Source organism: Anolis carolinensis, chromosome 5 (assembly GCF_035594765.1).
Source record: "Anolis carolinensis isolate JA03-04 chromosome 5, rAnoCar3.1.pri, whole genome shotgun sequence".
Classification (NCBI taxonomy): Eukaryota; Metazoa; Chordata; class Lepidosauria; order Squamata; family Dactyloidae; genus Anolis; species Anolis carolinensis.
The window spans coordinates 100,949,723-100,974,601 of record NC_085845.1 but is presented as its reverse complement, the minus strand read 5'-3'; the positions used below and the strand labels follow the sequence as shown (position 1 = coordinate 100,974,601).

Genomic DNA, 24,879 nt, shown 5'->3' with positions numbered 1-24,879 from the left:
ATGGGGACTCTCAGTGTCATTTCTTCCTGCAACTTTGCCAGGATCCATGCCCCCAAATGCCCCATAAATGATAAGATCTCCATAGGAGACACACCTTAAAATAAGGAACACATCATGGAAGGTGACACACACAAGGGAGTAAAAATAAACAGAAGTGCACAGTGTGAACAGCAACATGAAAAACCAAGAGAGAGAGGCATTTTGAGAGCCTGGTGATATGAGGCAGAGTAAAAGGGAAATGGAACTGGCAGCATATAATTATTAAGACAGCAATACATTGTGAGGTTGCAAGCTGAGACAACAGAGGGAAGTGATACAAGTGGAAGCCTGTAAGAGGTCAGGGAGGATGTGTTGCAAGGGTATGAGGGTAACTAGGGAGCAGGAGGGAAACTGAGTTAATGGTGCAAGTGGTGGTATGTGGGAAACAAAGGAAAGGGGCACTGAAAGAGGGCAAGGGAGGGGTACGAGGAGAAAGTAAATTCAACAACAGAGTTCCAAAAGCAAGAGAGGGGAAAAGGATCTTTACAACCTTCAGAATCTTAAGTGCTACCTTCAACATAGTATCTAACTTAAGCAGCAATCATTACCAAAATTTAAGTAGAAGCAACATCTAAATGCACCTGTATCGAATAACTCTACGCAGTTTTCTTACTTGGTCAGTGGACTGAGTAATTAAAGTTCAAAATTTACTTCATCAATCTCTCCATCAAACTGGCATTGTTATTTTTCCAACCTCTTTCAGGCCGATGAGTTAGAAAGCCAGAACTCAGTGACAGAGTATCCTAAACTGACCAACTGGCCTACTGTTTCAGTACAGAAAATTGCAGACCTGATAACTGGTTTAAAAATGAAATCGCTGCTGGTTCAGATTTAATTATCCCAGAGATTTTGAAATCAGATCCTGAGTGGTGGACAGTCTTGTTAGCAGTGTTCATCATCATTAACAATACGGGCATCCTACCAAACAGTTGGTGATTTGCCATTATAATACCAATCTACAAAAAGGGTGACCCTACTGATCCTTCCTGTTACCGGCCAATTAGCTTTCTATTAGTATAGAAAAATTATGCAAAATTCCTATTAATTAATTTGCAGACCTGGCTGGACCATAATAAAGTCATCGGCCCTGAGCAAGCTGGATTATGTAACGATAAAGCAGCCTTGAATCACTGCTTAGTACTTTTGCATTTGGCAAACAAATACTCTACACATAAAGCTTCCAAGCTATTTGCTGCTTTCATTGATCTAAAAGGAGTCTTTGACTCCATAACAAGAAACCTGTTGTGGGACAAACTGAGGTCTTTGAATATCGATCCCAGATTTTTGTTTCTATTTAGACAATTGAACACCAATGCTGTTTGCCAGAATGTGCATGGATGCACATTCAGAGCTTTCTTTCACATGCTATAATGGGAATTTGTGGCCTGATTGCTGCAGTTGGAAGCTAGGTTTGTACTGCATTAAATGGTGAGTGCAGATAGGGCCTCTGAAATAAGGACAAGATCATGCAAACAAACAGAAAAGTAATAACAAAAATTTATAAACAATTATTGGAGTGGGAGACAAAAGAGACTGAAAAATCTTATATGATAAGATGGAGAGAAAACATAGGTAGGAGTATAAAAATGGAAGAATGGCAAAAAATATGGGAGATAAAACTAAAGTACAGTTGTGTGATGGATTTAAAGGAAAATTGGTATAAGATGGCCCTTAGGTGGTATATGACGCCACAAAAATTAGGAAAATATAAAAATGTAAGAAATAAGTGCTGAAAGTGTGAAGAATACAAAGGATCCTTTTACCACATGTGGTGGACGTGTGGAAAGGCGAAGAAATTTTGGAAGGAAGTAAGAGATATGTTAGAAAAAATACTAGAAATAAAAATAGCACATAAACCGGAATTATTTTTGCTAGGCATATATGAGCTAAAAATGGATAAAAATAAAGACACATTACTCTACCTCCTAATAACAGTGGCAAGAATTTGCTATGCCAAATTTTGGAAGGAAAAGGAGATACCAGACGAGAAAGAATGGTTAAATAAAATCCAAGATATAAGAAATATGGACAGACTTACCTTCTTACTATCTAAAAGTAAAGACATATATATAAAAGAGACAGACTGGAGCAGAATTACAGAATATTTAAAACAAAATATATATAAAATAATGATATAAAAATAGAAAATAATAAAATAAACAAAGGGTAAATATGGAAAAAATGGCTAAGAAAAGTAAGAAATATATTAAAAACCAAATAAGGAGTAAAAACATGAAGATATAAACCAAAGAACCAGAAACACGGAGAAGGAAAAATCGAGAATTGACAGTGGATCAAGGAAAAGGACTAAAACTCTCCTAGAAGAGTCCCGGGAAGTCATCACCAAAGAAAATCTAGATTTTTCTTATTTTCTATCATCTTTATCTTGACACTTCTTGGACACAATTTCCTCTCCCCCCCCCCTTTTTTTTTCTTTCTCCTCGTACTGTCAACCCTTTCCCTCCCTTTCACCGACTACTTTCTCTCCTTGTTACTTGACTTTCTCTCTCCCCAAACTTTCTTTGATTTTATATGTTCTTCATGATTTTAGATTCACTTTATATTTTGTTTTAAATGAAAACTGTAATAAAGATTATTTAAAAAAGAAAAAGAAATAAGGACAACTGCAGCCAGTGTAGTTCAGTAGGTGGAATATTGGTCTAGGCTCTAAAGACAAGTTCCAGTTCGGCCATAGAAAATCACTGGGTAAACTTGGGCAAATCACATTCTTTCAAGGCAAGGTAAAAGTAATCACCCCTCAACAAATCTTGCCAAGAAAACTCCGTGCTATGTTTGCCTTAGTATCACTATAAGTGGGAAATTACTTGAAGACACACAACAACAGGAATTACGTACATTTTCAGTTTTTGCTGAACTTCAGCTCCCACCATTATTCTTCCTTACATATGTTGAATAGGTTGCTGAGACTTGGGAGCTGTAGTCAGTCCAAAAAGACTTGGAGGCATGCAACAACAAATTGGCAAGTTGGAGCTGGTTCAGAGAAAGTCAACAAAAAGCATAAAGGCTATGGAGAACAAAATATATGAAGAAAGCCTGGATCCACAGGCCATGCTTGATTTAGAGAAGATTGAGGACTGACATGTCCCAGAGGGCCAAACCAGGCCTTATGAGTTCAAATTTCAGGATAGTGTAGTTTGGCAATGAAACCAATTGCCTAGAGATGGGATGGAGTCTCCTTTTCTGGATGTCTTTTAAAAAAGCTGGAATGATACATGCTGGCAATGTTTTAGGTTGAGCCCCTACCCTGAGGGTGCTTCTACACTGATACTATAATCCAGTTTGGAACCAGTTTGAGAGGAACCAGTTTTGCTGTGCGGGTGATCAGAGCTAGAGGTTGCATTCAATGGCACGTGAATCCCCTTCCAACCCTTTGATTCTATGATTCTATGTTGCATTTCTTTGGGAATGTTACTACTTCTTTTTGTCTGCAGTACATATTCTCATCCCTACTATTATATATCTCATTATAGATAAGCATATTACTTGAAACTTGGTACCTCCAAGCTGTGATAGCCTCAAGCTGAATTTGCATTACTAAAAGACATCCTGATCTGCCAAAATCCAACTCTATAGCCTCAACCCATTTTCTTGACAAAAACCATTTTTTCCTCCAGTAAACAGTGCTATCAGGAGCAACACAGACAGGACCACAGCCAGAAAAAAAATTCAGGGGCGGAGGTGAAACCTTTTTGAATGAAGAGTAGTTCCATAACGCAAAATAATTTAAAAATCAGGCTCCATCGATAAACTTCAGTGGAAACTCAAGACAGATAAACTTCAGTGGACACTCATGGGGATTTCATTAATCAGTTAAAATTCATGAGTAAACCAGTCTTTTAAATAAAACAAAATTTTCAGTGGGGGTTGAACCCCAACATCCCCCCCCCACCCCACACACACACACACACGGCTACAGCGCTGGGCACAGGACAATGATTTTGTTGGGAAAACAGCACTGGGTATTTGCAATAAATGGTGCTATCAAGAGTGACATGGGAAGATGATTTTGTTGGGCAAATAGAGCTGGCAATACCTAGTGCATATAAGATTTCAATATTGTTGACTCTGAGCATTTAGTTTGCACATTATGCAAAATATTATCTCTGTATTATAATTTTCATTCTAATTATGCAAACTCCAGCTGTTATATTTATTTCTACCACTATGTTCCAGCCTTGATACCATTTTTATGCTGACCTCTAATGTACAAGAACCAGTGGAGTTCAGACTGCTGGACTTGGAACCAGGAGACCCAAATTCAAATTTCTGTTTTAATACTTAGAAGGGTGTTGTGGGGATTCATAGGAAAAGAAAAAGGAGCCACGGTGGCACAATGGGTTAAACTCTTGTGCCAGCTGTTAATCTGAAAGTTGGGTTGCTGACCTGAAGGTTGCCGGTTCGAATCTGCGAGATGGGATGAGCTCCCATCTGTCAGCTGTAGCTTGTGGGGACATGAAAGAAACCTCTCAATTAACACATGGGTAATTGGGTAACGTCTCTGTAGACAGCCAATTCTCTCACACCAGAAGCAACTTGCAGTATGTTCTCAAGTCGCTTCTGACATAATTAGAAAATAGCAAGAAAAGGAACCACATAAAGTGGCCACATAATTTTTTGTGGTATAAAAATGAAGTATTTTTGTCATGTCCAGACAATCCCAGTGGTATTTTTCTCTGATCACTATAATTTTTTGTCAACAGCACTTTTACAGATAGCAAAAAGCTAAAAATGCCTAAAAATATTACAGGATGCCTAGGAGTGAATGCATTTGATTTACAGAAAAGAAAAGTAAGGACAAACAGCAGTGATTGCAGGAAAACCCCAAAACATATGATTTCCTTCAGAAATTGCAATACAATATTTGATAGGGAGAAAACAGTCTAGTTTGACTGTTTGCCACAATACATGAGTAAATCAGCTCATTTATGCAATGATCAACAGTGCTGCCATGCAACAACGGTTTGTTTAAACTTTTTACATTCCTTCTTACCTCACTCAGTTCCATTTTTCCACACAAACATATGTGTAATAGTCTGCCCACTGAGGCAATACACTATGCAACAGGATTGAGGAGAAAAAATTCTCACCCTTTAAGGTCTACGAGACACTGTTGTTTTAAGCTACCCTGAAAATCTCATAATGTGTGTGTGTGTGTGTGTGCATGCGTGTGCCTCAAAGATGGTCTACATGTCCCATCCTCTTAAGATTACCTTCCCTAATGTTACTTTCTTTTTTCCTTGATATAAATACAATTTGCAGCCTCACCTTTGCACATGCTTCCTCCTCCCCAACCTCATTATGATTTATATTTCAAAAAGGAACAGTACTAAATAAATAAACAGAATCATTTGGAAGAGTCCACATGGGCCATCCAGTCCAACCCCCTGCCATGCAAAAAAAAAATTAAATAAATAAATATAATAGAGTATTTAGCTGTGAAAACCATTTAGTTTAATAGGACAATTCAAATATTGTTGTTGTTGTTGTTGATGATGATGATGATGATGATGATGTTTATCTATACTCTGCTTTATCTTTCCAAAAGGGGACTCAAAGTGGCTTACATTAAAGTACAACCACATAATTTAAAATATAGATAAAGGTAAAGGTTTTCCCCTGACGTTAAGTCCAGTCATGTCTGACTCTGGGGGTTGGTGCTCATCTCCATTTCTAAGCCGAAGAGCCGGCGTTGTCCATAGACACCTCTAAGGTCATGTGGCCGGCATGACTGCATGGAGCGCCATTACCTTCCCACCGGAGCGGTACCTATTGATCTACTCACATTGGCATGTTTTCAAACTGCTAGGTTGGCAGGAGCTGGAGCTAACAGCGGCCTCTCTCGCTGCTCCTGGGGATTGAACCTGGGACCTTTCGGTCTCCAGCTCAGTGCTTTAACGCACTTCGCCACCGGGGCTCCTATACAAGTTAAATTAATTAAACTTGCAATTAAAACATCATTAAACATAACAGTATTAACAATTCACTGTTAAAATACATTCAAAAACCACAGCACCCTTGACTTGATCTTTAAAACCTTATGAACATGGTACTCCCAAGTAAAAAAAGTTGGAGTTAGACCTTCTAAGAAGATGATGTCTTCAAAAATCATTGTTTTATCCTTATCCAAAAATTGTAACCTTGGGCCTGTCTACACAGGCCCATATCCCAAAGTACACGAGATGCCACTTCTGGGCATCCACATGACATTCAGGGCCTTCCCACTCTCAATATGGACTACAGCTGGATCATGTGACTTTGCCCGATACTAGGTCAAGTCAGGAAATGCTCTGGAGCTTCTCTGAAGCTCTGGAGCACTCTGCACTTTGGGGTAATTTGAACAGTTGGACCGGTTCAGGTTTGCATGGGACAGTGGCAGCAGCACAGGGAAAGTGAGAAAGTGCTTATTGCCTTTCCTCCTCCCCTCTCGTAGCTGTACGAGTACCTTTGGTGACAGCAGCAAATGTGCCAAGCACTATAGCTCTATGGAGCTTCATAGCTGCTGCTACAGCGACCCAAAAATAGTGCAAGTGGGATGATCACTCAGTGGGGCCAAACCAGACTCAAACTGACTGAGCAGTCTAGACTCATTCCCACCAACACAGTAGGATAGAGGCAGACAGTGTAGCCACCCCTGGGGTACCAGAGGACTGCCACTCTGGAACAGCCCCACATTAAGGAGCCCATATAGATTGGCCAATTAACTTAAAGCTTCTCTTTATTCTATAATCATCATCATCATCATTTATATTCCACCCTATCTCCCTGGATTGACTCAGGGCAGATTCCAAACAAAAAAGCAAACATTCAATGCCCAAACACAACAACAATACACCCATAATAACAAATATTGATAACCCAACATCTAAAAACAAATTATGACTTAACAACTAAAATTAAATTAAAAATGCAACCTGTCATATCAGGCATAAAACAAAACATCAAACATTGAACAGATGACTTCCCAGTTCCTTGGGGGCAAATAGATCATTTCTCAATTGAGTTGGTGGGGCGAGCAGAACACAGATATGGATAGTAGCTATTAATCAGAAGTATAATGGTAGTGTTACCATCTATTCTCCTCCTTGTAAGCTAGCAAGCAAAGGTACGTCTTTAGCTGTTTCTTGAAAGCGGGGAGGGAGGGGCCATCTTTAATTCCTTAGGAAGGGGGTTCCAGAGGTGGGGGACAGCCACGGAGAAATCTCATTCCCACCAGCCACGCTTGGGATGGGAGTGAGACCAAGAGCAGTGCCTCTTCTGATGACCTCAGTGTCCAAGTTGGTCTATAATGGGAGATGTGGTTCATCAAATAGTCTGGACCCAAGCCGTTTAGGGCTTTAAAGATAAGAACCAACACTTTGTATTTAGCCCAGAAACAGACCAGCAGCCCATGGAGCTGCCGCAGCATGGGAGTGGTTCTCTCCCTGAACAGCATTCCAGTTAGTGACCTGGTTGCTGATTTGTGGACCATCTGAAGCTTCTGAACTATTTTCAAAGACAGCCCCATGTAGAAAGGTCGCAGCTGGCACACAAATTTGAACTGTTTAAATGTGTTCCTGGCCACTGCTGACACCTGAGGTTCCAGGGTCAGTGATGAGTCCAGGAGCACTCCCAGACTGCAAACTTGTGTCTTCCATCTAATACAGACTGTAATCCCACACCCTGATCCGCCTTACAACTGACCAGAAGTACCTCTGTCTTGTTTGGATTTAGTTTCAGCTTGTTGGCCCTCATCCAGTCCATTACTGATGTCAGGCACCAATTCAGGACCTGAATGACATCTTTGGCTTTAGGATGAAAGAAGTCATAGAGTTGGGTGTCACTTGCATCTATGTTCTTGCTTTTTCCTAAGCTCTTCTTTCCCTCAGGGTTTCTCTCACGAAAAAGCCATTTCCTTCAGTGGTAGACCAGGCGCAATGGATGTCACTGATCCTTTATTCCTTTTTGCTGCTTGCCCACTCCACTGGGTTCATCCTCTCATTTGCACCCTCTCTTAGCTCAAGTCATGCCACTGCTATACCTTTACCCTGCTCATTGCCCTTCAGTGCTGCACCTCCCACTCTCTTTTTCTTCCTTGTCTCAACTTGTGCCACTATGCTACCTTTCTTTGCATCTTCCCTTTACATATTGCCTTCTTCTCTTGCCCTTTACAACTGTACCTCTCATCCTCTACTCCTTCCGCTCTCCACTTGGGCTCACAAGAATAGATTAACAAGACTATTTCTCTTGATCCTAGGCTCCAAATCGGGCACTCGAGAACTGTATTAGCTTTTTTGGCTGCTATTGTCACGACCCAGGCTGCAGAGCACCAATAACCATACACAGAGGCCAGAATCTATCTAATATCTTTATTAAGGGAATATATAAAGTTAATAAAAGCAAGTATAGGAAATAGTTCAGAAGTAGACCTTTCAGGGAAGGTCAAAATTAGTCCAAAGAAACAATGTCCAATATGAAATATTAAGGTCCAAAGTTGTAATCCAATAACCGAAACACTCACTTTGCCAAGCAAAGTGAGGGGAGATGACAAGGTCCTTTAGTCCATGAAACTTGAGCAAGGCTAGGAAGTAACTTGATTCTTGGAACACAAGGCTTGAAACAAGGCAACAAGAAACGAGGAGCAAGAACAAGATCCGTGGTAATTACTTGGCAAGGTCCGGGAAGCTAGGCAAGATCCGGGGAGTAAACAAGGCTGGGAGCGGAGGCTTGGAAACAGGAACGAGGCTTGGAAGCGGGAGTAGCGCTGTCCACACACACTACTCCAGTAGCTGACGAATTGACTCCGCAAGATTCCTAAAGGGCAAGGAACCTAAATAGGGTCTCGTTTTCCCACCAAAGAACACTTCTCTGGGGAATCAGAACCGAAAGTCAATCTCTGTGCCCAGATGTATGACTCCCTAAAATTTCTCATGGAAGCAGGCTTAATCATCTGAATGCTTTGCTGCGATTCTCAGGCTTCTGCGATTAGCCTGCTGAACTCCTTTTTGTTGTTGATAATAATTACGGCGAGAAAATGGGGGAGATTTTGACTCAGGGCTTGTTTGGCAGATTTCTGGAAGACAAACCTCCTGCAGGTGCAAGGGCTCCAATTCTGGCTGGGAAAGTTCCCTTTCTGGCTGAAATGGTGGAAAACCCAAGTTTTCCTCTTCATCCGTCATAACAGCACTAGGAACGGGACTACATGGCCCATGAGTCATCACACTATCCCCCTCCTCAAGCCCCCTCTCAAAATAGGGCTCTCTCCCCGAGGCGCGAGGCCGCGGCTTGGTGGGGTAGGTCTGATGGAAGCGGCGGGTTAAATCGGGGGCATGGACTGTGGAAGCGTCTTCCCATGAGCGTTCCTCGGGGCCAAAACCCACCCAGTCAATGAGATATTGCAGGCGGCGGCGGTGAAAGCGAGAATCCAAAATGTCCTGAACCTCGAACTCCTCCTCCCCATCCACCAAAACAGGAGGGGGGGCCGGCCGGTCTGCATCAGGGCGCACACCATCCGCCGGAAGGAGCAGGGAGCGATGGAATGAATGCGCATAGAGCGCGGGAGTTGGAGTTTGAAAGTCACGGGGTTAAGTTGCGCCACCACCGGATAGGGACCAATGAAACGGGCATCTAACTTCCGGCAAGGGCGATGGGATGGCAAAAAGCGAGTGGACAGAAGAACCCGGTCTCCTACCTTGATTTCGGGGCCCGGCTGGCGATGTTTGTCAGCGTGGCGTTTATAGTCCTCCTTGGCTTGGTCTAGTTGCTGGAGCAAAAGTGGTTGCACCGCTGTGAGTTCCTGCAGCCAGTCTTCTGCTGCGGGAACTTCTGAGGTTTCAACAATAGAAGGAAAGAAACGTGGATGGAAGCCGTAGTTTGCAAAGAACGGGGTTTCTTTAGTTGAAGCCTGGACACCATTGTTATAGGCAAACTCTGACAGCGGTAATAGGGAAGCCCAATTGTCCTGCTGGTAGTTTACATAACAGCGAAGGTATTGTTCCAGAGTGGCATTGGTGCACTCAGTTTGCCCATCCGTTTGGGGATGGTGAGCCGAAGATAAACGAGAGTCTATGCCCAATAGTTTTTGTAGTGCTTTCCAGAAACGAGAGGTGAATTGAGACCCACGGTCTGTGACCAAACTTTTGGGCAAACCATGCAATCTGAAAACATGCTGAAGGAATAAATCTGCAGTCTCTTTGGCCGTGGGAAGGCCATCGCAGGGAATGAAATGGGCGAGCTTGGTAAAAAGGTCCACCACCACTAGGATCGTGGTGAATCCACAGGAAGGTGGTAGGTCAGTGATAAAATCCGCCGAGATTATTTCCCATGGGCGAGATGGAGTAGGAAGGGGATGCAGAAGCCCTGAGGGCTTCTCCCGTCTTGTCTTGGAGCGCTGGCATACTGGGCAGGAATTGACATATTTTTCCACATCCTTGCGGATCTTGGGCCACCAGAAATCTCTTAGGATCAAATGCATGGTTTTAAATAGTCCGAAATGCCCTGCTGGCTTGCAGTCGTGACACAGACGAAGTGCCTTTTCCCTGCCCGGCCCCGGGGGAATGTAGACATGATTTCTATAGCAAAGTAAACCATCCTTAAGCGAGAAGGGAAAATGTAGTCCTTGGCGAAGTTGGTCCTGAGCCCAGGCATCTGCTTGTTGACTGGCCCTGATTTCCTGAGCACAAAGGGGCCCTGGAGTAGAGGGAGTAGATTCAATTGGAGTGGATTTGGTGTTTCCCACTGTGAGCGTGGCAAAGTTCTCGGGCTGCAGCAATTGGGACTCAAAGGTCTCTTTGTGCCCTGCAGCATATTCCGGTTTTCGTGACAGAGCATCTGCCTGCTTGGTCTGGGCTGGGGTTACATAATGAATTTGGAAGTCAAAACGCTCAAAGAATAAAGCCCAGCGTTGTTGTCTCTGATTTAGCTTGCGGGCAGTTCTTAGATGTTCTAGATTCCGATGATCAGTGTGGACCTCAATGGGAAATTTGGCCCCTTCTAACCAATGTCTCCAAGTTTCAAAGGCTGCCTTTATGGCCAAAAGTTCCTTTTCCCAAATAGTGTAGTTTCTCTCTGGGGCGGTCAGTTGACGAGAGTAAAAGGCACAAGGGTGAAGATGTTCTCCCACTGGTTGCAAGAGTACCGCTCCAATTGCCACATCGGAGGCGTCTGCCTGTACGACAAAAGGGGTTTCAGGATCTGGGTGCTGAAGGATTGGCTGTGACGTGAATAATTTTTTTAGTTGTTGGAATCCTTTCTCAGCTTGCTCTGTCCAGCGGAAAGGCTGTTTCCCTCGGATGCAGCTGGTGATTGGATCAGACCAGCGGGCAAAGTCTGGAATGAACTTGCGGTAGTAGTTCGCGAACCCCAAGAAGCGTTGCACCTCTTTCTTGTTGGTTGGCGCCCGCCATTCCAATACTGCTGCAACCTTTGCCGGGTCCATGGTGAGCCCTAGTGGCGAGACACGATATCCCAGGAAATCTACCTCTTGTAGATCAAAAGCGCATTTTTCCAGCTTGGCATAAAGTCCATGATCCCGCAATCGTTGTAACACCATTCTGACGTGGTTCTCATGTTCTGATTGTGATCTAGAAAACACCAAAAAATCGTCCAGGTAGATAATCAAGAACCGGTCTAGATAATCCTGAAAGATATCGTTGACAAAATGTTGAAACGTTGCGGGAGCTCCACATAAACCGAAATTCATGACCAGGGTTTCGAATAAACCGAATTTAGTCTGGAAGGCAGTCTTCCACTCGTCCCCTTCCCTGATGCGAACTAGATTATAAGCTCCTCGAAGATCCAGTTTGGTGTAAACCTTAGCCCCTCGAAGCCGGTCTAAGAGGTCCGAGATCAAAGGCAGGGGATACCGGTTTCGCTTAGTGATATTGTTCAATGCTCTATAGTCCACCACCAAGCGTAGGTCCCCTGACTTCTTTTTCACAAACATCACTGGGGAAGCGGCTGGGGATTGAGAGGGTCTGATAAACCCCTTGCGGAGGTTTGTCTCTAAGAACTCCCTGAGAGCTTCTTGCTCTGGTTCAGTCAGGGAGTAGAGGTGTCCTCGCGGGATCGGGGCCCCCTCCACCAAGTCAATGGCACAGTCATAAGGTCTATGTGGGGGTAGTCTCTCGGCTTCCTTTTCATTGAATACATCCCAATATTCCGAGTACTTCTTGGGCAAGGTGATGATGGGTTCAGCGTCTGTGGCATGACAGACCTTGGCTACAAGGCAATGGTTTTGGCAATATTTTGAAGCAAACTGCAGTTCTCTGTTGGACCAGGAGATGCTTGGGTCGTGGAGTGTCAGCCATGGAATTCCCAAAATCACAGGAAAGTGGGGAACCTCGGTAACAAAGAAGGAAATCTCTTCCATGTGTTCCCTTATCCACATTCTGGTGGGTTCCTACCACTGGCTTACTGGACCTGTCTTGAGGGGGCGGCCATCGATGGCTTGCACCACACGGGCGTTCTTGAAGTCATGATATTGTAATCCCAGAGAGTCGGCATACTCTCTATCAATGAAATTGTTTGTGGCTCCTGAGTCTATCATGGCATGGACCATGACGGGTCCTTTTTTCACTGACCACAAGGTGACCACTAGGAGAAATAGGACCCCGGTTGGCGGCTCTTGAGTGGGGTTTTTGACCGGGTTGGCGAGCCTCTCTACGCCCGGTCGCTGGCTTCCCCCGCCGGCTGTGCGCCAGCCGCCTCAGACATCTTCGTCTCCGTGGAGGACGCCGCCGCCAGACGAGCGGCGGGCTTCCCTTTGGCTGGACACTCTCTGGCAAAGTGGCCCCCGTTTCCGCAGTACCAACAGAGATTTAGGCGTTGGCGGCGGGCCTTCTCGGCGGCATCTAATCTGGGACGCACATTGCCCAACTGCATCGGCACCTCCTCGCTTCCTCTGGGGTATGGGGCTGGTGGCGGGGGTCTCCACACTGGACGCGGCTGGACGCCGGTGGGAGCGGGAGGTTTCGCTCCGGTCCTACCGCTCTGGCCTCGGATCCATTGCCTTCTGTTGGCAAGCATGACTTCAGCTCGTAAACATTGATCAATGAGTGCTTCAAGAGAGTGTGGAGGATCCACCTTGGAGATTTCCTCCAGCATCTCGATGTTGAGACCCTCCCGAAATTGTCCTCTGAGGGCTACATCGTTCCATCCGGTGTTATGGGCCAGCACTCGGAACTCGGCTATGTACTGGGACAAGGGTCTGTCCCCTTGGGAGAGGCGCCGGAGTTTGTGGCCAGCTGCCTCCAAATTGTCCTCGATCCCCCAGGTCGCCTTAAGGTGGTCCAAGAAGTGTTGCGCTGAGCTTAGATGTGGGGAAACTTGGTCGAACAGTGCCGTCGCCCAGTTGGCCGCTGGCCCGTCTAGGAGACTGTAAATCCACGCCACCTTGATGTCTTCTTGGGGAAACTCGGCAGCACGGGCCTCTAGATAAGCCTGGCATTGGCGACGGAAAACATGAACCTTAGAAGCTTCTCCAGAAAACTTGGTTGGCAACGCCATGGCCGGGAGACGGATTCCGCGCTCCTTCAAACCCCTTATTTCACCATCCTGCGCGTTGAGCTTATCACGGATACGGTCCACTTCGTCCTTGTCGATGGTGTAGCTGAGTGGCTGGGCCCCCGGTCCGGCTCCGGTAGACATTCTGGCCTAGGTTAATTGGTGCTTAGGGTGGCGGAGTCAAACTGTCACGACCCAGGCTGCAGAGCACCAATAACCATACACAGAGGCCAGAATCTATCTAATATCTTTATTAAGGGAATATATAAAGTTAATAAAAGCAAGTATAGGAAATAGTTCAGAAGTAGACCTTTCAGGGAAGGTCAAAATTAGTCCAAAGAAACAATGTCCAATATGAAATATTAAGGTCCAAAGTTGTAATCCAATAACCGAAACACTCACTTTGCCAAGCAAAGTGAGGGGAGATGACAAGGTCCTTTAGTCCATGAAACTTGAGCAAGGCTAGGAAGTAACTTGATTCTTGGAACACAAGGCTTGAAACAAGGCAACAAGAAACGAGGAGCAAGAACAAGATCCGTGGTAATTACTTGGCAAGGTCCGGGAAGCTAGGCAAGATCCGGGGAGTAAACAAGGCTGGGAGCGGAGGCTTGGAAACAGGAACGAGGCTTGGAAGCGGGAGTAGCGCTGTCCACACACACTACTCCAGTAGCTGACGAATTGACTCCGCAAGATTCCTAAAGGGCAAGGAACCTAAATAGGGTCTCGTTTTCCCACCAAAGAACACTTCTCTGGGGAATCAGAACCGAAAGTCAATCTCTGTGCCCAGATGTATGACTCCCTAAAATTTCTCATGGAAGCAGGCTTAATCATCTGAATGCTTTGCTGCGATTCTCAGGCTTCTGCGATTAGCCTGCTGAACTCCTTTTTGTTGTTGATAATAATTACGGCGAGAAAATGGGGGAGATTTTGACTCAGGGCTTGTTTGGCAGATTTCTGGAAGACAAACCTCCTGCAGGTGCAAGGGCTCCAATTCTGGCTGGGAAAGTTCCCTTTCTGGCTGAAATGGTGGAAAACCCAAGTTTTCCTCTTCATCCGTCACAACAGCACTAGGAACGGGACTACATGGCCCATGAGTCATCACAGCTATGATGTCCTGTTGATCCATATATAGTTTCTGGTCTACTGAGACCCCTGGATCCTTTTCATTTGTGCTGTTTTCAAACCATATAAAGCAACTCAAGCTTCGGTATCTCACACATCAGTAATTAATTATAATTGACCTACCTTGCAAGACAAAAAGCAATATGGACCCTATTAAAACGACATAACTGCTAAATAATATACCAGCGCTATTAATCTGAAGCTGAAAGAAAATACCAATATGTTTCATGAGCAATGTCACTTTTTATCTTCTCCCCTGAACAATGTAAAGCCTTACCTTCCTGAGTCATTAAGTCATCTTCAGCAAAGGTGTTGAAATTACCACAGAGCCCACAAGTCTTATTATAGTGGCTGTTTGCAAGGAATATCTGGATGTTTTCACTGATGTCAGCTTTCACTACTAAGCCATGCTCTTCACTGGATAATTTATAATAACCTGCCTCATTTTCTACAAATATTCCATTAGAGGCATATGGTACTGGAATCCTGTTATGAGAGAAAAAAAATATTCTTGAGTGTTGGATGCAGTACATAATACATTCATATTTTCATACAGAGTGTAGTGGTTAGATGTTGGAATGAGATTTGAAAGGTCCGTATTCTAGTCCTCACTAAAACCTGCTATTCCAAAGACTGAGCTGACCTTATACATTACAAGCTTGTAGGCAAGAAAGAGGAAAGCTTTGTAAACCACTGGATGGAAAACTTGAAATGGTGCTATTACAGTGATCAGAATATTTACCTTTTGTCACTCAGAGTCACTGTGCCATCTAAAAACAAATGAACATCGAAATATTCCCCAAGATACAGAGTAAGACTTGTTCTTTTTCCATTCTCATAGTTACCTAAAAAAGAAATGAGAAATTATGGATTTAAGAGCTGAGAACATTCTATTATGAGAACATCTCCTGAGACAATTCCCGACTTTTCCATATGCTTAAGGTAATTTTGGAACTTATATAGATTTATATCTAAATTGTTATATATCAATTGTAAACAATGGTTGGGATGGCTGTTTTTGGCATCCCTCCATAAGAAGTACAAAGTGGAGGCAGAATCCTGAACTTTGAATGAGACTACCTAACAAGCATCACCCACTGCCAAAATGGCCAGTTTTGGAACTCATGATTTTTGTGCAAAGTTCCATTTCAGTAGCATGTAGTTTTAGGTGAACTACAACCATGCCTCAGCTCTGTGTGTACTCTTCAGCTGAACTCCAGAGTAGTTTGCTCTGGAGCTGCCCTGAATAGACTACTGAGAAGCATTCCAAAGCCACTGTGAAGCCCATATACCTAGCCAGGGCCCTGTCTTCCTAGGGCCATTAGCATTGTTTTGCTGGCTAGAAGCAGGCCCTTGGCAGAACCTTGATAGTGATAGTAATCATATGGTCAGGCGCCCTGTTATGACCTCACCAGAAGCAATGTGGCCAGCAAGGCTCTGCCAGGAAGCTGTTTCTAAATATAGTGGTGGTTCTTTTTGACATGTGAGCACTCGATTGCCCTGGACCAAGAGCTATCCAGCTGTCCACATGTCCAAAATACTGGTGTCACTATGGAATTTCCTGGAAGCTCTAGAGCAGGGGTCCCCAAACTAAGGCCCGGGGGCCGGATGTGGCCCTCCGAGGTCATTTACCTGGCCCCCGCCCTCAGTTTTATAATATAATATATTGTATATACATATAATATTAATAATAATATTATAATGTAATACAATATAACACTAATAATAATACCATATAATAAGATTAATTATATATTCTATATTACATATAATATTACTAATAATATTACAGTATAGTGGTATAGTTCAATATAGTAATATATAATGCTAATATTGTGCTATGCTAATAATATAATATACTGTATGTACATATAATTTGTAAGCCACTCTGAGTCCCCTTTGGGGTGAGAAGGGTGTGATACAAATGTAGTAAATAAATGCAGTAATAATAAATAAATAAATGAATACATTTTAGACTTGGGCTTTCCCAAAGTCTGAAATGACTTGAAGGCACACAACAACAACAACCCTAATTAACTTGACTATCTCATTGGCCAGAAGCAGGACCACACTTCCCATTGAAATCCTGATAAATGTATGTTGGTTAAAATTGTTTTTATTTTTAAATATTGTATTGTTCTTTTATTGTTGTTGTTGTTTTTGCACTACAAATAAGACATGTGCAGTGTGCATCGGAATTTGTTTGTATTTTTTTCAAATGATAATCCGGCCCCTCAACAGTCTGAAGGATTGTGGACCGGCCCTCGGCTTAAAAAGTTTGAGGACCCCTGCTCTAGAGTAACTAGCAGTTCTTCTTGGCAGATTAAAACCTGTAAGTAGCACTTCTGCTGCAGAAATATTGTGTGAACTGCTTGCTGCATGTTTAAGGTAAATAATATGTTTTATTTGGCCAGTATAGGCCCTTTTTACACTGCCCCAATATTTTGGCCCAATCCAGCATGCCAAATGCCTGATCAGGCCCAACAGGAGTCAGCACAGGGAGTTCCTCAGCAGCTACCCCAAATGTCTACCCCCTTCACCTTCTGTGTTACAGGTGTCTCCCGCCATGACATGGCACGTAACTTTTTCCTGTCACTTGTTCTGACATCAGCCAGAGCGATGGGATGCCAAGGAGGGGTGAAAATAAACAATCCTCCCCTCTTCCCACTTCCTTCCTAGTGTTCTCCAGAGGCAGGGGGTATCCTCACTACCCTAAGTTGGAGGATATTCTTAATCCTGGGGAAGAATTCAGAGCATCCCCAACTTTTGGTAAAATAGTCTTGCTCTGCATTACTGCAGATTACCTCTGTGCAATGTGTAGCCACCATGGGGTTGAACCACTTCCACATTCACCTAAATAGTTAATGTGGATGTGCCCTCTGGACATGAGGTGAGTCCTGATTATAAAAGAGGATAACTGCTACCAGTGAGTGCAATGTTTTGTGTGTTTATCATTTGGGACACTTTTAAATCTTTGCCCAAACATCAGAAAAGCTGCAGAGAAGTTTTGTGCTCAATCTTGGCAAGGGTGTTAGATAGATTACTTTTTATTTCATAGTAAATTAGCATTTTGTGAATGCATGATACTTGAATTGTTTAGATACTATGTTTAAGTACCAAGTAATTATTAAGAATTGTTTAACCTTGTTTGGGCTCATTATATTATCAAACTTTAGTAAATGGAGTCATGTCTTTGTCAAACATCACTTCTTGACTCCTTCAAGCTGCCTGATCACTAATATTCTAGGAGTTTTTATCCAAATGAAATATCATAAATGAGAAGTAGAGAGTGGAGGCAAAATCCTCAACTTTGAATGAGAAAACTTCTTTGAACTTTGAAAACTCCTAGAATATAAGTAGTCAAGCAGCTTGGAGGAGTGAAGGAATTTTAGACCTATGGCATCATCACATGGAGTAGTTTTTGGCAGAATGCATCAGTTCCTTGATAGTTTTATGACGGATCCCACCTGCTTCCATCCCATGATGTAAAACTACTTCCAGTGGGCTCCATTGTAAATTTATCGAGGATCTGCCGCATGCCTTCCACAGTAACATGGAAGGCTTCCCGTGTTCAATAGGAATCAATGGTGGGAAACCAGGCAGCAGATGCTTCCCCCCATGGAATAACGTAGAAGGGAAACCAGACAATATGTGGTGTGCGGTAAAGGGTTCACCATGCCCCCCGCCGGGCACTGCTGGATTCACCATGATGCATGTTGATTCCGGTGGCAAGTCTGACGAAGTTGTTAAATTATTTCAAGCTCACAAAAATGTTTTAAATACAAGATGACATATGCCGGGGAGTCACTACTGGTGCCAGTTCCCCATTGTATTCTCCCTCCTCTTAGGGGATGCTTGAAATTGAAAAAGGGTCCCCAGGTTGTCTTGTCCAGCTTCCTGTCAATGCAGCATCTCTAAAGCCACTCTACCTGGGACATATGACTATCTAGCTCTATTGGACTGCTGTTCAACTGGTCATGTCACCATTTACTTTTAGTGTTTAGCTAAAATCTCCAGTCTTTCAGTTTGCCACAAATTGGCATACCTTGGTCACCCTAGTTAAACAAAGACATTTTGCTCCTATATTTAGAGGCCTCATCACCCTACCCCACCCACTCTGCAACTAATTTAGAACAATGGTTTTTAAAGTCCTGTTACATCATTTAGATGCTAATTTCTGTCTCTACCTATTGCTCCAACCCTGAGACTAATAACACACACACCCTTCATAGTACTGTGGGAAGCGGGCTGATTCTCTGAGCTGCACTGTCAGCTGCTGTTGCTCATGTCACTGGCTACACACTGAAATTCAGAGAACTAACCTGTTATAGATACTCAGTGAAACTGTTTTCTGGGCGTTTCTTACTTAATAAAAGAAGTTACTGCACCAAACACAGAGGTTTCTAGTTTCTTCAACCAAAAACCAGGTTTCAGATTTCAGCTGAAACTCACCCAAGAGTGAAAAGGATCTCTTTTGACAGTCTCCGGCAAGAAGATAGCTGCAGTCACCAGCAAAATCATACAAATATTCATCAAATGTTTTAATGTGGTTACTTCCAAAAAGACTACAGTGTCCAAATGGCTGTGCAACTTCAGTTCCATCTGGAAGAAATTTTTATGTTTTTAATAAATTGCTGTAAATGAGCAACAGAGCAAAAATCGAAAGAACACACAAGTTCATGATCCTGGAAATATCATTTTTAAAAAGGTGCCTCCATATCTCCCCATGGAACAAAAGAAGGACATCTTGAAAATAGTTCATTCCCAGTAAATAGGGATAACTGGAGTACTGCAGGATAGACAATGCAGTGGATTGTTTCCCTGCCACAAATGTTTTTCACATAAAGAAACAGGAGCCCTTTACTGGGGACATGGCAGCTGAAGGAGGAGATATATTGTGGCCATGGCGCTTAAAGTAAAGAATATGGATAACATTGCATAAGTGAAGGAACAGCCGTACACAAAAAATATCTCAGGATCATGTGATGTAGCACTGCATCTAACAAACAAGCCGTGCACAAGGGGGGATTCAGACCACTTGTAACATTTTGATCACACAAAGCTTCCTTATCCTGACTTTAGGCTTATTCATTAGCCCATGATTGTTGTTTCTGTGTCTCAGGCTCTACAAGTCAAGCAGGAAGCACATCGAAAGAAAAATACCCAATTAGGCTCTGAGTCAGCAGTGACTTATTAGGAAAGATCACAGTTGTTAAAAGACCCACTGTGCATTAGGTGTGAGAGAGACTGAATTCCAAGCTGGAAATGATTTGAAAAGGCATCAAAGATAAAATACTAGTTTAATTTATTTGATTGACAGAAGGCCCTTCCAGAAAGGCCCTATATCCCAAATCTGATCCCAGGCTTTCTGTTTATCTCAGATTATCTAGTAGTGCGGACTCATATAATCCAGTTTAAAGCAGAAAACCTGGGATCAGATCCTGGGATAAAGGGCTCTAAGAGTCAGAGGATGAGAACATAATATAAAGCACGAATGATAGATTCTTACCTAGTTTTGGGAGCAGGATTGCTAGAAGCAATATGAAGACCCAGGAGCCTATCATCTAAGAAAGAAATAAAACAAAACATTTATCTTAATATGGTAAACTGAAAACAGCACACTACAAAGAATCATGTCAAACAAGAAGAGCCCTTCATGTATTGTTGTTATATTGGACAATGGGCTAATTAAGCACTAGCATCAGTCTCTCCCAAAGAAATCAATCAGTCTCAGAACTACATGGATGTATTGTTCAGTTTTATGCAGATGTACACTGGATTAAAGGGGATTTAATTCCATGCAGGAATTTTAGACAGAGTTGGTTGATTTCTATTATTTTTATTAGAAGGCAGCTTTTCTCTCCCCACTGCCCTTGTCATTTATTAGCTTTTGACACAGACACTTTGATTCCTGCTGGATAAACAGAACCTATAATTTCATGACAAAGTATGTAATACGTATTCTCTGTCCTCCAGCCCCTGAATGATATCCTAACTATATAAACACAGGCCTTTCAATTTACAGTTGTTCCAAAAGGTGTGCATGCCTGCATTTTTGTGGCTCCTAATCAGCAATCTCTAGCACTGTACATTCCTGCAAAGCACATATTCAGTCAACTCAAGTTACCTCATTAGAGTCAATCTCCCCACATTAGAAGACATTTCCCTGCAAAAAGTCTAAATTTGTGTACTGTGATCCACAATAGTATTGTTTGTGTACATACACACAAACAACACTACTGTGGATCACAGTACACAAATTTATATATATAGATGGATAGTATGGATGATATGTTTAGGGTTTACCTGTGTTGTGTCTATATGGATTATACATATGTTGAGGTGTCACAGGGTCTCTTAGCCCATTATAAGCCATACATAACTAGGTGGTATAAAACTGGTTTGGGAAGGTGGAGAGAGAAATCATCTAATTGGTGGTAAGATGTTTAACCACTCTCTGTTTCTCTGTTTCTAATCAATTGCAGAAATGTAGTTAAGATTTTCCTCACTTCTTAGCAGACTGGTAACAAAGCAGTTTATAAAGCAGTAAGATATGCACTGTGGTCAATTATCTTCCAAAAATGTTGTATGTATTCAGCCCTAAATGCTGGTGGTTACGTTTTCTCTCCCAAACTGGAACAACAGTCTACTACATAATGATCTGATAAGTTCAAAGAATTGAATTCCATTTCAAACACATTTTAATGAATTACACAAATAATATACCAGGTTGTTATACAAATTGGCATACTTTCAGGATGGGGATTGTGAGATCTACTTTGCATTTTTAATAGAACCACAGGATCCAGCAACCCGAGCCAAAAATCATTTCATTAGAATTAAAAAGTCACATGCCCAGCAATTTGTTTTGAATACCACATGTGATTTGGATTTCAAGTGTTTATAATTCTCAAGCCCCGTTTATACTGCCATATAACAAAGTTTCAGAATGCAATCTAACTACATTTAACTGAATTGTATGGCAGTGCAGACTCATATAATACAGTTCAGTGCAGTTAAACTTCTTTCTAAAACTGCATTATATGGCAGTGTAGATGGGGCCTCAGCTACTGAGCTCATGTGGTACCTCAAGTACAAACTCCAGGATTCCTCATAGTATTGTTATGGTAGTTGAGGTGTAATGTGTGGGTGTTGTTTATGGCGGTGTGGTGACCCCATGACTTTCACAGGGGTTTGTTAGACAAAGTTCCTTCCTCTGAAATATAGCCTAAAGCACCTGGTGTTCATTGTTAATCTCCCTTCCATGTCCTAACCAGACTAACCTTGCAAAGATTCCAGGATCTGATGTCTTTAGAGTATTTAGGTCTAGAAGATACTGCAGTATAAAGTGAAATATACTGCTATTACTGTTTGATGCTAAAGGATCCTATGAGAGTCCGAAATACATACTGGTCTATTAAGAATTATCAGTAAATTATTCCTGAGCTTGAATATGAGGGCCCTTCCAGACAGGCCCTACATTCCAGGATCTGATCCCAGATTTTCTGTTTATCCCAGATTATCTAGCAGTGCATACTCACATAATGCAGTTTAAAGCAGATAACCTGGGATCAGATCCTGGAATATAGGGCCTGTCTGGAAGGGCCCTCAGTTACTTCTAGAACGGGATATTATTCATCAGTGTTGATTATTGAAAAGCTTTGAAATAAACTTTGAGAAAAGGTGCTAAAACATAGCAAAATGGTACAGAAAGAGATATTCCTTTATGGCTTTGAAAAGGTAAACCAAGAGCCTTACTGGATTCAGTTCTGTCCTAAATTACATGGTGCAATATCTCACTGAATCCATTTTTACACAGGTTCAATTATGCATTTTTGATGTAAAATCAATTATTATATACTGCTGACATAAAAAGAGCATTTAAAAAGCTCATAAAATTCAGAAATCACAAAGAAAAGTGTTGAACAGCATTGTAATAGTACCTAATTTTGGCTCATGGGAATCTTAGGGATGAATATGGATTTCCAAAACTAACCAGGCCAGCCCATCCTAAAGAGAGAATAGCTCTAGAATTGTGCTAATAAAAACCAATAGCATTTTTCAATGCAACCATTTTGCAGTATAATGCAAAATGAGGGAGACTTTTCCAAGACCATCCAGGCCCCTTCCACACAGCCATATAACCCAGAATATCAAGGCAGAAAATCCCACAATATCTTCTTTTAACTGGGTTATCTGAGTCCACACTGCCATATATTACAATTCAAAGAAGATAATGTGGGTTTTATTCAGCTATGTGGAAGGGGCCCCAGTGAATTTCATTTTTTGGGGAAGGAATGTGAACCTAGATCTCCAATACAAGATTGCTAATCATCACTTGCTCTGTCTTATAGCTGTGTATAATGTGTATAAGATATTCCTTTCAACAGAGACATTTTAGAATTTTCTATATTTCACATATATATTCATATATGCTGTAATTATTTACTTTATACTTGCCTATTATCATATATAATCAGGTATAAATCATCCTCTTGCATAAGTCAAAGGCAAGTTTCAGGGCCAAAATTAAAGATTTTGATATGACTCATGGACATGTGGGGGGTCATTCTGCACCAATGGCACCTTAGGAGAGCAGCCACTTCTAGCCACTGCCACCTTTTCCCTGCCCAGGTATACAAAAAAGCCAGAAGCAGCACCATGTCAAAGAGAATAGAGGTGGGCAGTGCTTCTCTTAGGTTCTCCTGAGATTGACTACAGTCTTGCTTTTTGTTCCTTTTTAAAAATAAGATTTAAGTTACAATACTCACTTTGATTCAAGGATAAGTTTTCTGATTTGATTTTTTTGACTAAAATTTCTAGACTTGTAGATTAGTATATAGGGTTTTTTAAATAATAATAATAATAATAATAATACCCAATATTGTAGAGTTAACTCTTTACACGCATACACACATGAGCTGATGTTTATATGTTTACATTAGAAAACAAAATAAAAAGAATAAATGACACTGTAAAAAAATAATATAGGCAGCAGAGCTATTTCAAAAACATCTTAAAATCATTCACATAACAAATTGAAGAGGTCCATCAAATGTATTTAGAATCTGTGTTTTTCAAGAGCTACTTCTTAAGGCTTCCTCTTAAGATGCATAATGATTTTTAGCCTATTAATAAACACTGCTATATTATCAGTCACAAGATGCAGGTTTTTAAATACTTTTGATAAGACAGATACCTTTGCTTTGCTGGAAAAGTTCAATTCCCCATCAAGAAAGAGCTTCCTTAACGGTCAAGGCTGGTCTTGAAGCCTCCTTCCTAAGGTTACGCTGGAGTGGTGTGGACTGGATATTTGTTCCCGTTATATAAGCCATGAACTCTTGGGCACTAAAGAGGAAAGATAAAAGGTGGCTGCTGCTTCCGCTCAATTCTTAACACAATAGTGTGATCAGGAAAATCAGTTGCCTTAATGGCTACAAAAGAACAATGAAGGGAAGTTGTATTAAATGCTTTTACAGGAACAGATAAACCTTGAAATGTGGTATGTACTTACATGCGCATGAAAGTGCAAAAGGAAGGAAAATAGTCTTGCTTTGATATTGCAAATATGATGTTAAAACCTATCAAAATAAAGGGAAATAAAGAACTGGCCCTTTAGTCATATATCTTGCCAATACAAAGGACTCTATTGGTCTAGCAAATTCTGATTGTTCCACAGGTTCTGTAAGAGTAGCCTAGTTTGGCCTAATCCTTGATCTTTTATCTTCCAAATAATGGTATTAAGGCAAACTCTCATTACCACAGTACTAGGAACTGTTGGGGTTAATTGATCACTTGACCAAATAGAATAGAAACTTCTGCTTCACTCCAGGCAAAAACTGTTGAATCCAGTAGGAGGTGGACATATGCTCTAGTTCTCAACATTTCTCCAATAGATCTTAATAAGATGTGCTACATGTTACAACTTGTGCAATAAGAGATAGTAGTTCAAAAACAGGGGCATTTCCTAAGGATAAAAAACAAATAAGCAAAAACTAAAAGTGTCCCAAGCAGATTATTTCTACTTCTATTAAAAATGTATACACATAAAATACTATCAACACTCAAACTTTCCAGATATATTCTGCAACTTACCCAAATGTAGAAACGACAATGGAGTAAATCTGAAGATGCAGTTATGGACATATTCTGATTCATAACTACTGGGTTGCATAGCAGATGAATTAAGCCAATCTTCCTTGAAATTCGTTTGCATCA

The 24,879-nt window shown here is 41.9% G+C and overlaps 1 protein-coding gene across 1 annotated transcript in view; it reads right to left on the bottom strand.

Moving 5' to 3' along the window:
• The window catches only part of vwf (von Willebrand factor), a 197,532-nt gene extending 173,515 nt beyond the window's left edge, over positions 1–24,017 (bottom strand). Inside the window, exons 1-5 of the mRNA XM_062981993.1 lie at positions 23,861–24,017; positions 20,171–20,225; positions 19,114–19,263; positions 15,404–15,506; positions 14,939–15,147 (exon numbers count right to left, since the gene is read on the bottom strand). Coding sequence (XP_062838063.1) covers positions 14,939–15,147; positions 15,404–15,506; positions 19,114–19,263; positions 20,171–20,225 — 517 coding nt within the window. The 5' untranslated portion in view covers positions 23,861–24,017. The remainder of the gene's footprint in view (positions 1–14,938; positions 15,148–15,403; positions 15,507–19,113; positions 19,264–20,170; positions 20,226–23,860) is intronic.
• Positions 24,018–24,879: the final 862 nt, after the last annotated feature.